General features: G+C 43.9%; 1 protein-coding gene across 1 annotated transcript in view; it reads left to right on the plus strand.

Annotated features, from left to right (window-relative positions):
- Nucleotides 1-12,995, plus strand: part of SLC13A4 (solute carrier family 13 member 4) — a 41,952-nt gene extending 28,957 nt beyond the window's left edge. The window contains exons 11-16 of the mRNA XM_019489234.2: nucleotides 216-317; nucleotides 6,863-6,960; nucleotides 8,201-8,331; nucleotides 8,983-9,144; nucleotides 10,505-10,642; nucleotides 11,331-12,995. Coding sequence (XP_019344779.1) covers nucleotides 216-317; nucleotides 6,863-6,960; nucleotides 8,201-8,331; nucleotides 8,983-9,144; nucleotides 10,505-10,642; nucleotides 11,331-11,468 — 769 coding nt within the window. The 3' untranslated portion in view covers nucleotides 11,469-12,995. The remainder of the gene's footprint in view (nucleotides 1-215; nucleotides 318-6,862; nucleotides 6,961-8,200; nucleotides 8,332-8,982; nucleotides 9,145-10,504; nucleotides 10,643-11,330) is intronic.
- Nucleotides 12,996-16,400: the final 3,405 nt, after the last annotated feature.

The raw sequence follows: 16,400 nt of genomic DNA on the forward strand, positions 1-16,400 counted from the left end.
ATTTTTTTTCTGTCTTGGGCTGGTAACAGCTGGGAACCAAATGTAAAGTTCTAGTTCAGACTGATCTCATGTTTTCTACTCCTTCTGGAATTTATTGCTTTTGTGTTGGAACCAATTCCTAATTCCTCTTTAATTCCTTCCTCCCTTTGGAATTTGCTTTTGGGTTTTAGTACTGATCTCAGATTCTTTTCTTTCTTTTTTTTTCTTCCCTGTAGCTATCCTGAAATGGTGACTGGTTTTTTTTTCATTCTGATGACCTTGCTTTGGTTTACACGGGAGCCTGGTTTTGTACCAGGCTGGTCATCCTTCTTTGAGAAGTAAGTTTCTTTCTTATCAGTTCCAAAAAGATAAAGCAAGTTTTTAGAGGCTTCTAGCATGGCTATTTGATTATTTATTGACCATAGAATTTCAACAGGCCAGGCCCTTTCAACCAAGATAAATCCTAGTTTCAATCCAAATCCTAATTTGACGTTTTTCATTAATTTATCACTTTCTGTCCACACAACCAAAATTGTGTCTTGTTCTCCAGATCACAGGCTTCTGTTAGAATATATAAGCTAAATGTGTTCCAAAGGGAACAAATGGAAGGGCAAAACCCAAAATTAAAACACACACTAAAAAAAAAGTTTGTACAGGGGAGCTCCCAAGATTATGTCAGTGCTGTTGGGTTTGATTGTAGTTATCATTCATACTAAGCCTGTAAAAATGTTTTTGACTGAATTGTTTTCCAACAGAGACTGTTCATTTTGTCAAAATCAAAATGTTTTGCAGTAAAGCAGAAATGTTGGTGGCAAAATGTTGAAATGAATTGGTTTGTCTTTTTTCTTTTATTTCATTCAATTTAGGCTTTTATATGACATTAAAAGTACACTTAAGACAACACATTATCCTATATGGAATGTATATAATATTGCAACAATATCAAAACAGAATGTTTACTTGTATATATATATATGTGTGTGTATATATATATATATATATATATATATGAAAAAGAGAGAGTCATTGTATAGACACACACACACACACACATACACTATATATATATATATATGTATGTATATGTATGTATAGGCACATACATATACACATATATGGAAACAATTCGACATTTTGTTTTGATATTGTATATGAGAGAGAAAGAGTCATTATGTGGACAAACGCACACACACACACACACATGCACATGTACACATATATAAGCGTTATTGTATGGACACATGAGATGTGATTTTAAAATATTTATATATTTTAATTTCTGTTCTTCCAGTGCTTTAAGATTTCCACCTTGCTTCAAACTCAAATTCAAACTGAAAGTAAATTTCCAATAGAATTTCTGTTTTTCAGGTTCAGGACTTATTTGGGAACTTATCACAGCTCAGAGGACCTGCAGATTAAAAAAAAATATATATATATTCCTCCAGCAGCTGAGGAAGCCCAGGCCAAGATATTTTTTTTAATCTGCAGGTCCTCTGAGATGTGATAAGTTCCCAAATAAGTGTGTGTGTATATATATATATATATATATATATATATATATATATATATATTTCAGTAATCCTCCCCATTCTCCCATACATGCACAAAGATAATGTCCAGGTTTTTTTTTCCCAAAATATGTTTAGTATCTCTTAACTAACATAATTTTTTATCACTGTGGGTTCAATGGGAATACTACAAGAAGTTCTGTTTCTTAATTAGAAAGCTGTGTGGAATAGATTAGTAGATTCATAGATTTGATGAGACTATTATTAGCCATTCTGGAATAATGATTGTGTCTGGCTAGAGTACACTGGCTCAAATAAAAAGCAAACATGAGTTTGTACCCTTCATATGTAATGATACATTTTCTGAAGGACATCTACTAAGCCTTCAGCTATTCTCTACAAAGTTACTTATGCACAGGCATGCCTCCTCATTTGAAAGTGTAAGCATCTGTACTTGTGACTGAAAATATCTAACATCTTCATATGAATTTATACATACTTGTTTGCTTGCATGAGAATGTTTTTATAGACAGTGTGCAAGTTATTCAGCTGGTATGAATCTGTTAAGATGTTTTCTTTTACTAAGCATCTATGAGTTACTCTACCTGGAACCTGTGAGACAGTGGGTACATCTACATAAGACGCATTACTGTGCAGTAGTGTGGTTTTCTGCACAGTAAGCGTGTGCATCTACACATGCACAGGCTTACTACTCAGTAAAAAACGCTACTTGTGAGTAAATTTGCTACCTGCAAATGCAAGTAACAAAGTTACTGGCGAGTAGTTACTGCATGGTAACATGCGTGTAGACACCAACAAGGAAGGCAGGGCAGATGCAGGGAGCCTGAGGCCACACCAGGCCAGTATGTCCCCCTGTGCAGGCCCCAGGCCAACTGTGCCAGCCTTCCTACACCCCGGTGCCGCTGCCTGGCACTGTAGTATTGCATGCCTGCCAGGCCTGCGCTGTCCAGGCCTGCAGGGTGCTGCAGGCTCCTGCCAGGCCTGCCAGCATCTGGGCCCAGCTGCAGGTAGCTCCTAGCTACTGAGGCCAGCTCCAGCTGCTCACAGTACACCCCCAGCAGACTGCCCAGAGCCTGCAGGTGCTGTGGGGCTCGACCTCACCATGTGGCTGCCAGTTCCATGCCTCTGCACTGGATGCTGCAGGCAGCTGTCCAGGCCTGGCAGCATAGGGATAGCCACGCAGAGGCCTGGAGGCCCAGAGTGGGAGCCCAATAGCTTTGTTGCTGATGTCACACCCCACCTCCCAGGACTGCAGCTGGTCACAGGAGGAGACTGGCGACTTTGTGGGCCTGTGGGACGAGACAAAGGTGTGGCAGCAGTTCGCACAGAGTGGGCGCTCCAATGCTCATGTCTATGAGGGGCTTCCAGGCTGGATTCAGGAGTGCAGGCATGACCAGTCAGCACAGCAGTGCTGCATAAAGGTCAAGAACACGGTGGGTTTCCATTTCCGACTACACCCATCAGTCAGGGAGTTCCCTCAAGACTGTGCCCTTTATGCCGCAGCTGACAGACTTCCTTATGCCCCAGGACCCAGGCTGGAGCCATGCTGTGTACTGCAGCATAGGCAACCTGCCTGAGCCCCTACTCTGGCCTGGCACTCACCCTGACATGTTGCTGGGGAGGGCCTCTCAAGGTGCCAGCAGCACATTCTGCCGAGCTCCCTACCTGCAGCCTCTACCAGCAGCTGAGGGAGCCCAGGCCAAGCCCTGTCCCGATAGCACTGCAGCCTCAGTCCCAGCCATGAGGCAGTGCCAGCCATGACACAGCCAGCTGTCAGCAGTGCCAGCTCCTCCTGGGGTTGGGGCTTCCCAGGCACTCACACACTGTGCCCTGCTGTCCAATGAGCCCACCCAGAGCTGCAGGCCATTACCACCAGCCAGGGCCAACCAGCCCCAGCCACATGGTAAGCCCTGCACTATGGGAAGACAGGTGGTACAGGTTCATCCTTCTTTGAGAAGTTAGTTACTTTCTTATCAGTTATCAAGCCCTGCACCACACTGCACCACCAGCCCCAGCCATGTGGTAAGTCCTCCACTAGGGGGAGGCAGGAGATGTGCAAAACTTTATTGAACAGCACGTGCTCCGAGCTAGGTAGGCATGGGCTCCTCACAGCAAGGAATGCATCGATGCTGGTGATGATGTCCTTCTCAGCTGTGGGGGGAAGGGATGTGTAGCACAGCCACAGGTAACCCTCCAGGTTGCAGGAGAGGTTGCAGGGCAGCCTGGGGTTGCTCCCTGCACTGCCAAAGCTCAGGGTCCTATGCCAGATCCACCGGTGTACCCGGGGCACCATGGCAAACAGCAGTAGCAGTGCATAGTGAGTCAGGCTCCCCTCAGTCCATGCAAACTTCTCCTTGTGCAGCACCCAGGACAGGAACAGCAGTGAAGCTAGGACCACACATTGGCCCTGCTGGCCCTGGACACCAGCTGCCAGAGGGGGAGCCACCCACGCCAGGGAACCAGCAGCTGCCATTGCTCCTGGGTGTGCCTCCTGCATACCGGGCATGCCTCAGCGTGCACACCCATGGGGGAATAGCCAGAGGCCAGGGTGCTGGCTGCCTGTCCCTGGACTCTGCCCTCTAGGCACCCCCACCCCAGGAGGGCACTTCCACAGCCGCATCACTTCACTTGTTTTAAATAGTTTGCACAGGGAAGAGGATGTTTTATTGGTGGTGGATGGGGTGGGTGGTGGAGAGGCTCTGTTGTTGGGGAAGGAGGGGAGAAGGGCTCTGTTGTTGGGGAGGGATGGGGAGTCTATTTGTTGTGAGGGCAGTGGTGTGTTTTCCTGAGGACTGTGTGCAGTGAGCCTGGTGCTGGGGTGGGTGGTGGGGCGGGGTGGCTGTCCAGGCAGGCTACAGTGAGGAGTACAGGAGGAAGTGCTTGGCCAGCGCCTCTCACACCCAGTGCTCTGGCCCCCACTGGTGGGTGTGTTGCTTGCCCAGGGCCTCAGTGGTGGGCCCCTGCTGGGGTCAGCAGGGCCAGCAGGAGCTCAGGGTGCTGGGTGTTGCTGCCAGGGGCAGGGGAAGGGGCTGGAGCAGCCATGGCATGGGGAGGCAGAGGCTGCAGTGAGAGAGCCGCCACGTGCTGGTCCTGGCTTCTACATGCTGCTTCTGGCCAGAAAAGCAGCTAGCCAGGGAGTAGAGCTGCTTTTAAAAAATGGCTGTCAGCTGTTGGCAGGTGCAGCCAAAGCCTCGAGCTCCTCCTGGTGACAACAGGGGCCCTTTGCAGGGCCCCAGGAAGTGGAAGCAGCTTGCAGCTAGGAGCAGCAAATCTGTTCCCAAATCTCTGCGTGTGTAGATGCCTGCCTGCGATCACTTTCTGACAAGTAGTTTACTCACAAGTAAACTGATCCTGGATCAAATGCAGGTGTAGACATGCCCATAATTAGCCACATTTGTCTAAAGTCAACTAGAAGGTGGGGTAGATCTGCACCTTACAGACTAACCAAAGTAGATATATATAGGACAAACTTCCATGAGCTGAAACTCGCGTCATCAGATGCTGTGAAAGGACATGCACAGTATATAAGAGAGAGAAATTAGAATACAAAAGACAAGTAAGGTGCAGAGGGAGGAGGGGGGCAGTGCTAGGAGAGGGAAACAAACATGCAGCAAACCCATAGGATCAAAGGAGCCACAAAAATGAATGCAGGTAAAGGAATAAGAATCTATATAGTTCCTGTCTGAGCCATACTTAACGTAATCCAGTCCAGGAATGATGTCTTGTTCTGCAATTTCATGTTCAAATATTTTTTTAAAAACTTGGTCAGTGATGGAGTGTTCAGCGTGGTCAAAGTAGTCTGCCACAGGCCTATGTGTCCGTCTACAGCTGATGTCAGTTTGTTTGTCATTAATTCTTTCATGTAGGGATCACCCTGTCTGTTCTGTATGGTGTAGACAGCAGAGGGGCACTGTAACCAGGTGATGGCATATATGGCATTATTCGAGTTGCACATTAATAAACCTCATTTGTTATAATCCATGTTATTTGGTCCAATGATGGTCTATATCAATGTTGAGGCACAGAAGGCATTTGAATCTGATGAAAGGTCTGGTGCCTCAGTGAGACTGGGAGTTGGGTAACCTGTTGTTTGAGAGGCACCATTTAAGGTTGGGGGGCTGCCTATGATGAGGACAGGTTTGTCCCTCATGACTACTTTAAGACAGCCAGCCCTTTCCAGGAGGTTATTAATGATGTATCTAAGGTGTTCAAACCAGGTCAGCATAGGGTTTAAGTCTGGCTTTGTTGATTTGAGTGTCTGTAGTTTTGGTGTTGTATTGTAATGGTGGGAATCCCTACTTTAGAACCTTACAGTGTGCATCACAGTCAGTGGGATCAGAATAGATACAGTTGTAACAAAGAGCTTGGCTGTAGATGATGAATCTAGTGGTGTGCTTAGGATGAAAGCTGGTGGTATGAAGGTAGCTGTGGTGGTCTGTTGATTTCTGATACAATATCGTGGCAATGTAGCCATTGCAAACCTTCACAGTAGTGTCTAAGAAATGAATTTGTTGGGTAGAGCATTCCAGAGTTGGTGGAGGGGTGGAAGTTATTAAAGACCTAGTGACATGTCTTCAGAAATTCCTTCCCATGTGTCCATACAGTGAAGATGTCATCAATGTACTTTGGGTAGATCATGTAACCTGGAACCTGACTCACTTTAATCTTTAGGATTCTAGCAAAAAGTCAAGATAGTCCTCAATTAGGCTAAGTTTGAACGCACTGTTAGAGAGATAAAAGTACATTATTTTATTTGTGTTGGCACTGGAACAAGCTGAAATTATTTCACTTTTCCCTTATAATTAGGGACCTACCTAAATCATGGCAGAAGTGCACTTTGCAGTGGGGCTCCTTCAATCTTGCTTTTTTCACTGCACTCCCCTCTCCCTACCCCAAAACCCATTCTGTCACTGATTGGCCAAGGGGCCCCATCAGCCCCACCTTTCACCACTTGCTCCTGATTGACTGGGAGACAAAAACCATGATTTAAAATATGGCATGGTTTTTGCTTCCTGGCCAATCAGCAGCAAGTGACAGGGCTGCTAGAGCCCCTCTACCATTCAGTAGTGAGGGGGACATGTGGTGAAAAGAGCAGAATTAAAGAAGCTGCTGTGCAGCACGCTTCCACCCTAATTTAAATAGGTGTCTACTTAAATATATGGGATAAATACATAGATGATATGTTGCAGAAAGAAACATGATAAAAGAACTCAAGCAAACATGAGTTAACTTAACAAGGTTACCTCCCCAGCCTTGCCACTGAAAACACCCTTAACAGGGTCTGCACCCATGCTTTTACTACAGCAAACTTCCTTTAGTGTGTCTTTGCTATAATTAAAATGTTTTTTCCTTAGGAAAGGCTACCGGACTGATGCTACTGTCTCTGTATTCCTTGGCTTTCTTCTTTTCCTGATCCCAGCAAAGAAACCACGTTTTGGAAAGAAGGAGGAAGGTGAGAAGATACTTTTTTTGCATGAAACTTGACCCATTTTTCAACACCTGTAGAGTTTCTGCTGTATGGTGGTGGTCTCTGCAAATGTCTCAAAGACAGAAGAATCTTTCTCAAGCAAGCAAATGCCTCAATTCAGTTTCTTATACTCCATACTCTATCATATCAGACCTTTTCCTCAATATCTTTCTTAAGCCATTTGATCACAAACAAGTTTCAAGAAGTTATGGCCATCATCCCATCTTCCCTTTACTTCCCTAAACTTTTTCTGTTGTAACATATGATTATGATCTAGAGAAGGCTGAGAACCACTATGTTAATTCCAATGTAGACTGTTGCAAAATGCAGATGGACATAGCCCTTGTCATATTGGGACTGCATGAAAAGTGAGCGACTGCTTAACACACAAAAAAGTCTCTGGGTCTATTCCTATTGTTATCTGCTAATGTAGGGAGATGCAGTGCCATTCTCTGGCAACATTAACCATCATTTTCTTCTTGATAACAAATATTATTGTTATTTAATATTTACTTTATGGTAGCACTCAGAAGCCACAATCAGGATCAGGGATCAGTTATGCAGGGCTATGCCAGTATCTACAAAGGCATGAACCCTCCAACTTGACTCCAAATAATTATTAGAAATTGTATGCAAGTATTTCATTGCTGCTGCAAGTAAATACGTAAGTTAGGAAAACTGCATTAACACAAAGTCCATTTCAGTACAAAAACTGGCCCCATAAAGTAAGTTAGCACTACCCACAGGAAAGACTGGGACTATAAATGGCCCTTGTATGGTATTATGGCTCTATTAGGAGTGAAAAGATGAGGACCACCTCCTCAGAAATAGGAACCAGATCTTAAACATTCTTATCTAGGAATCGTTTGTACACAGTTTACATAGGAAAAGAGTTAGTCTCTCAAATAGATCTGACTTAAAAGCCACAGGAGTTTATAACCAACAGTGTCACTAACAGAAGCCAATAAGAAGCTGGTAAAGCATCAGAAAATTTAGGCACCCTTCTTCCTGAGACATAGACAGTCATAGAAGAAGCAAGCTGCATTCTGTACTAGCTGTCTCTTGCAGATGGGCCATTAAGAGTAGCTATATACAGAGTACATTACAGCAGATATGCTTAATGTCACACAGACAGAAATCAGTGAGATATCCGCTACAATTTAGAGAAATGTAACATTGTTAATGCAACATTAGCTGTGTTATTTTTTATTTTGCTTTGACATAGGAGATGGAGAGAATTCTGCAAACATTAACTCAATGGAGCCAATAATTACCTGGAAGGACTTCCAGAAGACTATGCCCTGGGAGATTGTAGTTCTTGTTGGAGGAGGATATGCTTTAGCAGCTGGATGCAAGGTAGTATTTTAGAGGTTATCCTCCATTACTTGGGTATATGGACCCTTAAAATGTCTACAAGCCTAGATCTTTATTTAACCCCTTGATGTTCTGACAGTTCTGGCAACAAAATTCCTCTGCAATTTCAACTGGCGTGTCATCTACATCTCTGGGCCATTGTTCTGAAAGTCAGTTATATTGGGGATTTCAAAAACTTGCTGCATAATCTCTCTCCTGATGACTGGACTTCATATCACTATCATTATCATAAGAGCAGCACCCTAATCCTCAATCAGGGTTGGGGTCCCAGTGTGCTAAATAGCCTGAGAACATTTTATTTAGACATAGTCCCTGTAATGTCCCATCATTCACTGAGCATTCAGCGGGCCTCTGCTCTGCTCTTGAAGAGACAAGAAGTACAGTTCTGTACCCATTCAGGTTTGATCTATCTGCTAAGCAACTACATGGACCACTTTATATTTGGGGTTTATTAGAGACTGACTGAAATCATTGACTCATGAAGCTGAAGTGGGTGTGTAGGGAATGGCCAACTGAACTAAAGTTACCATAATTTGCTGGTGAAATTCTTCATTACAAAGTCTCTCAGACAAGAGGTTTGCATTTCTCAGTATACCATGTTCTCCCTCATTGTGTCATTATTGTCTTTCTCAGACCTCTGGCCTTTCTACATGGATTGGGCGCCAGATGTTGTCTTTGAGCAGCCTCCCCTACTGGGCTGTTACTCTGCTGGCCTGCATCTTGGTGTCCATGGTAACAGAGTTTGTTAGTAACCCAGCCACCATAACTATCTTCTTGCCTATTTTATGCAGTATGGTGAGTAAAAACAATGGGGTTTTAAGCTGTTGTTTCCCAATAAGCTTTAGGGAACTATCTCAAGGTGTTAGGGTATCAGCTGTGAGCTGATGAAGAACTTGGTTAAGTGCTGCTGTGGTGCTGTCAGGTTTAGAAGCATTACCTTAGCCAGTCAACAGGCCTGGGTGCAATATGATATCATTAGTAAATACTCTGACCACCCATATGCTTTCAGGTCTTATTGAGGTCCTTTCAAAATAAGCAAATATGCCTTGAGGGACCCTACAATCTAAGAGTAACAGAAATGAGAAGAGGAAGATAAGGGAAGAAAAAGAATAGATCACACAATAAGAGTATGTGGTTACTTGCTGAAGCTTGTACACAGCTTTAGGCTTGATTTAACTTTTTATTAGATCTTATATCTATTATTCATTAGCTAATGTTTCTCTTATTCACTTTGTATGAGGGAAGAAGTGACTTCTGAAGGGGATTCTAAATATAGTGAGGGGGCTGGCTTGGTGCACAAGTTGACAGACCAAGTATAAGGACAGCATGGAAGAGTGAACAGAGGTACTTGTGAAAGCAAGACAATGTGGAAAGGGAGTTTGTCATCAAAGACAGAGTGGAAGGAAAGACACCACTTATATCCTACATTAGAATACAGAAACCATTGCTTTAACTGCAGTGAAGGCAACAGGAACCTGCCTTCATTTTTGCATTTTATATCATGAGAAATACTGTCTACCAGGGATCTCACCTGTGAAATGTGTTTCTCCACAAATGCAACCTAATGACTGACACGGTGAGGTGATAGGGAAGCAATCTGAATTTAGAGTCCAAAAATGCAGCCTCATTCCCCAGACTAGGAATGAAAAGTGTTCCATGGAAGCACATGTTCAACTACTACAGGAGGGGAGCCCTTTGTTTCAATGGACAGTGATTTACCTTAGATGCAGTTTGGAGCTGCGTTAATTAGATCCAAAAGCAGCAGCATAGACTACAGCTCTCCTGCAGTGCCAAGGGGCAGGAGAAGTAAATGGGAGAAAGAAAATGGTGAAACAACCCATTTACCCCCATTAAAGCATGTTAAAAGTTTGACTAAAGTTTCTGGTTAAACAATACCTGAAATTTTTAGTGTACTCTGCTTTCTACAACTCCTTGAAGGAAAATTACCCTACTGTTAGACCTCAAAATGTAAAGAACCAAGGAGATTCTAATAATCCTGGTTATTAGTGTAACTGGTCAGTTGTAATAAGCAGTGACAAAACTTGCAAAACCAAACCATCCTACAGTTAAGATGAGATAACTTTTTCTGCCTTCTCCTAACAACCAAATGGCAGAGTGAAACTTCTCTTCTCCCACCCCTTCTTTGTCTTTCCAGTCAGAAACCCTGCATATCAACCCTTTATACACTCTGATTCCTGTAACCATGTGTATCTCCTTTGCTGTGATGCTGCCAGTTGGCAACCCTCCAAATGCCATTGTCTTCAGTTATGGGCACTGCCAGATCAAAGACATGGTAAGTTCTGAGAATAGTTTTATTCCCCAGCCCTGATGCAAACAGAAACCACTGACTAATCTGGAAATAATAAGGGGAACCATGATAGTAACAGATGGTTGGTTTGCACCACAGCTATTTCATGGTAGCTGACAATTTCGGAATATCTGCTGTAGGTATGCATGTATGTCATCTTAATTTTTTTGGCATTAATACAGTGGTTGTGAAAGGTACCAAAGAACTAGCAACACAAAATCACTCATGTTATTCTGTAACTCCAATATAATAGCAGTCTGTAAAGAAAGAGATTAAGGAGCAGAATGAAAGGGGAGAAGCCAGAATTATATGATAAATGAATATATCATATAATTCTGCAGTTTTTCATGTAGCTATCATGCTAGCCATGTGGGAAGTAAATCCAGGAGCTAAATATATAGTGGTGATGTCCATATGGAAAACTGTGAAGCTATGTGATGAATTGCATTTATCATGCACTCTTGGCCTCCTTTCTGGCACTCTGTCTGCACTCTCACACACAAAAATCTTCACTGGGCCTTTTTGCTACTGTAGTCAGCACATTTACTTTGCTCTTTATACAACAGAGGATTGTCAGCTTGCTAGTACCCAGACTACTGCCTTCTGAGTTTGCTAGTTAACATTTTTTACCTGACTGACATTGATTGTGCTCTCATGTGCTTGTTTTTCATAGGTGAAAGCTGGGCTGGGTGTAAATCTGATTGGTCTAGTGGTTGTCCTGATAGCCATCAACACTTGGGGAATTAGCCTTTTCCAGCTGAATATGTTTCCAGACTGGGCAAGGGTCAGCAATGTAACTGGTCAGTTGTAATAAGCAGTGACAAAACTTGCAAAACCAAAGCAGGCAGGGGCAAATATTTCATCTAAATTGGACATGTAAAAGAAAGGAAGAAACTTGAGTGTATATAGATCCAGGATCCAGAGCAAAACATAAAGCAAGTCCACAGGTTGTTCTCCTAAAAAAAGATACCTTGCCCTTTATTTCCTAAAATGAAAATTTGCATTGCTTTTTCACTTTTTAAAATCACCATGAAACAAGACAGATTTGCTTTGATTTATTGCTTCTTTCCCTGTGCTACCATAATTCTACAAGAAAATCCAACTTAGAGCTTCCCTTACACTACAGAGCAATCAAATTGAACATTTCCCTTTCAAATAGGGGATATATGATCCCAGTGAGAAAACTGAAGTATATACTAGTATAGTATACAACATTAATATAGTAGTATACTATACAACATACTATAATAACATACACTTTCCTTCCATTCTGACGTCCACAGAAGATAGAAGGTGACTCAGTTTACTAACTTGGAGTTTTTTTTAAGACTAATTATTGTAAATGCAGGTTTGTTTGGGTTTTTTTTTTTCCTTGAGGTGAGTCATCATTACTTAAAGATGTTCAATCTGTTAGCTAATCTGTGTGGACTAGAGAAAAATTTGACTAGAAAATGTGTAGCATCCACATGAAAGGGAGATGAGAAACTACTACTCAGGCAGGGATGAATGAGGGACCTGGACATGGCAACATGGGAGAGGACCTGGGGCTTGTCCTCAGTCCTCACATGAAAATTTACATGTTGGAATACTTTCAGTCTCTTCTTTGGAAAGAGGAACTTCAGAGTCTTCTCAGGATCTCAGATGGGAAGTGTCAGGTTCCTCATTCCTTATTTTTCTGGTGTGGACGCTGTCCACGGCAGTCCTGCAGCGGAAGCAATTCCCAGCAAACCCTGACATGGCCACCAGTTTTGTTCTCTTTATGTTTCCTTTGCTGTTGATTTTATTGATAGAGAAGGGGTAGTCCTTTCCAAGGTTACAATCAATGTTGCTCTGTAACTAAGATGGGGAGGGCTTGTAGGAATGGCATTGACAGATCTCACCATCACAACATTCACACTGAGATCACACACACACACACACACACACACACACACACACACACACACACACACACACACACCCCTATTCTTTAGCAGCCCAGAGAACAGGGGCTCCAAGCCAAGGTAGCTTCAAGATACAGCAGAAAAGCAGCACACCAAAGGACCATTTTCTCTTATGTTTATAAAGGTGGGTGCCTTTCATTACTGATTGTATCCCAGTTATCCCCACTAGATTTCCCTTATGATATATATTGTTTTTAATCACTTATTTAATGTTAAAGCCTTTGATCTGGTTATTAGGATAATTGGGTCCCATATAATCACTTTAGAGATGCAATTTAATCACTTGCTATGTGGCTTTGTTCAATAGGCTTCCCATTTGGAAACAGTATATTTCAATGTTAGTGTAAATGTCTATACAATGTAAAGACAATGTCAATAAAATAAATTATTCACCATGTCATGACCTTGTGCTTTGTAAGACTATAAATGAGACTCAAATACATGTCTCGCTGTGACCCAAGTAGTGTTCAGCATAACAAAGATTAGAGTAAATTTTAGTACTGGCATATTGATTTTTAAAGAAAGGGTTTCCACATATTTCTGCTTGTAATTAAAATGGTATAACAAGATGTGCATGTGTTGGTAGAGGTGGATATGACAGGACTAGGGGATCTATCCAGTTCTTCCTTGATCAAAATAGTTCTTAGTACTATCATGAAGGCAACATGAAGGAGGCAACACAACTTGGCAAAACAAGGTCTATAGAATGTATCTGCTGGGAATTTGTTCCTGAAAAATATATTAAGATGGACTCCTGTAGATTGACAGTGTAGCATAAACCATGGGTTAGTAAATGTCATACCTCTCCTCTCTTTTGCAGCAACGCACAGGAAGGCTGCTTGCTGCTTCTTCCAATAATGCATTAAGTCCTTTAGTTCAGATAGGGAAAGCTTTTGCTGAAGATTTTGAGTTCAAGTCCAATTGATGAGTTATACAGAGTTGCAGCAGTGCAGTGTACAACTTGTTTATTTTTTGTGTTTGTTTGAGTCAAACGCCTTTTTTTAAAGGAGACTGGGTCCCATCAGTATTGTTGCCCTTTTTTGACCTACCACTTAGCCAAGATCTGGGATCTTACCAGATTGTTTCTGTTAGGTAGAGACATAGATTATGTGAATCAGGTGTTTCCAAAGTGCAGTCCTGTTAATTTTCAAAGAATGTACGCAAAGTCCTGTTTTTCTGAGCACAGAAGGGACAAAATAACAGAAGGTAAGTTCCTTGTTTTCAGTTTCTAAGCCTGCCCTTCCAGTCAGCACCCTGCCCAAAAGAAAATATCTTGTTTTCTTAGTTTATTCCCAACGTTAAACTCATGCTGCTCCTTTTTTAGGCTGTTTGTATTCTGATTCCTGTCTCTCTCACTCAGAGACAGCTTCAACCAAATTTCTTAGATCCTGTGTTTTTAGTGAAGGCCAAGTCTGCCCATCTTTTGCTTCTCTCTGGCCTTCTTATTTTGGTCCATGCCTTGGCCAGTGGTTTCTTTTGCTCTAGCTATCACCAAACAAAGCAACATTTAATTGCTTTCTTATTTAGTTTAAATGAAAAGTCACTAGCATGGTCATCACCAATGTCAGTGAGACCTTAGTGTAAAAACATGCTTGTTGATAGTCATGAACACCCTCCACAACAATAGTTTTTGTTTAGAAGACGTTTCTAAATAACTGTTGCATGCCAAAATAATAATAAACAAAATTATCTGCAGATTTATTTTCATAAATCCAAAGAGAGAAAAGTCAGCTCTGACGGGACTGAGGCAGAGACATCTAGGTCTGGGACAGACATTGCATAGACCGGTTTGACCCAAATCAGTTAAGTCTGATACTACATTCAACCAGGTTTATCTCAAACCAATTTCAGTCAGTCTCAAACTGGTTTATGTGCACTGAACATCTGTTCTGTTACAGGTTTAAGCCAGTTTCTGATCACTTAAACTGGTGTATGTGTAATGTCTGTCCCTAGCCCTAGAGAGTAGGGTTACCATATTTCCAGTTTCAAAACAAAGGACACCTGTTGTGGGGGTGGGAGGGGTAATATGATTGTGGGAGAGGCAGTGATATGCTGGTGCCTTGCCCCTGCCCCTCACTCCCAAGCCACAGCACCCCCCAGCCCTGCCCCTGCCCCTCACTCCTGACCCAGAGTACCTCACCCCCCAGATCATGCTGGTGCCCCTCACTCCCAACCTGTAGCCCCTGCATCTCTGCTGATGCCCCTCACTCCCAACCAACAGCCCCCTGACACTGCTTGTGCCCTGCATTCCCAACCCAGAGTCCCCCACCCTCTGGTTCCCCTCACTCCCAAGCTGAAGCCCCCCTGAGCCCTGCTGGTGTCCCTCACTCCTGACCCACAGCACCCTGCCCCCCCATCCCTGCTGTCCATGCAGCTCCTTGCTGCCCCTGAAGAACCCCCACCCCACCCTCTTCCCCAGCTGGAGGGGCAGACACCTCCCCCGCCTTCCCACCCTGCTGTAGTCCTGGTGCCTGGGCAACGTAGGCACCACCCCCTTGCACACCCATCCCCTCACACACACACCCACACACACCCACAGTTCCCAGCCTTGGCCCTCCAACACCAGCAACCCCCACCTCCCCCCGACTTAGTTGCCTGCAGCTGCGGGGTGGCGTGGAGACCCATGTGATGCCCCAGCTTACAATCCCCCTCCCCTGCTCCCTCCAGCTTTAAGCAGCTCCTTGCTGGGGTAAGCCAGGAAGTACTGGGAAAAAACTTTGATGCTGAGCACAGGCAAAGCAAAATCCGACACATTTCTTGATATTTTAAAAAACCTCTCGGATTGAAATGGAAGGACCCAAAAAGAGGACATGCCCAGGAAAATCCAGATGTATGGTAACCCTACAGAGGAGTGAACTTCATCAAGAAATTCCCACAAAGCAGTGATGTAATTAGAGGAGAGCAAACTGGGCCCTGGGTGCTGACTTGAGGTGTGGAGAAGAGGGAGGCGCAAAAAATGGACTGCTGCTATTAGCTACATGATCTCAATCATAGTCATGGTGGCAACTAGAAATCACCGCTACCCCTCCACCCTGGCTGTCTGGCTATATCCCTACACTGTTGCCATAAACCATATGGCAAGTGTCAAGACAGAAAAGGATCTTGGAGTCATCATTGATGCCACAATGAACATGGGCTGACAAAGTGGGGACACGGTCAGGAAGGCCAACCATACCTTGTGCATCCACAGATGCATCTCGAGCAGATCCAAGGAGGTGATTCTCCCCCTCTACGCGACACTGGCCAGGCCACAGCTGGAGTACTGTGTCCAGTTCTGGGCGCCACACTTCAGGAGGGATGTGGCCAATATGGAGAGGGTCCAAAGGAGGGCCACCCGCATGATCAGGGGGCAGCAGGGCAGGCCCTAGGAGGAGAGGCTATGGGACCTGAACATGTTCAGCCTCCACAAGAGAAGGCTGAAAGGGGATCTAGTGGCAGTCTACAAACTAGTCAAGGGGGACCAGCAGGCACTGGGAGAGTCCCTGTTCCCCCGAGCGCTCCCGGGAGTCACAAGAAACAACGGACACAAGCTAGTGGAGGGTAGTTTCAGGCTAGACATTAGGAAGTGCTATTTCACTGTCAGGGCAGCTAGGATCTGGAACCAACTTCCAAAAGAAGTGGTACTGGCTCCTACCCTGGAGGTCTTTAAAAAAAGTTTGGATGAACATCTGGCCAGGGTTATTTGACCCCAGTACTCTTTCCTGCCAAGGCAGGGGGTCGGACTAGATGATCTCCTCAGGTCTCTTCCGACCCTACCAACTATGAAACTATGAAACTACATCAGTGATCTTAGTGTACCC

Source organism: Alligator mississippiensis, chromosome 4, assembly GCF_030867095.1.
Source record: "Alligator mississippiensis isolate rAllMis1 chromosome 4, rAllMis1, whole genome shotgun sequence".
NCBI lineage: Eukaryota > Metazoa > Chordata > Crocodylia > Alligatoridae > Alligator > Alligator mississippiensis.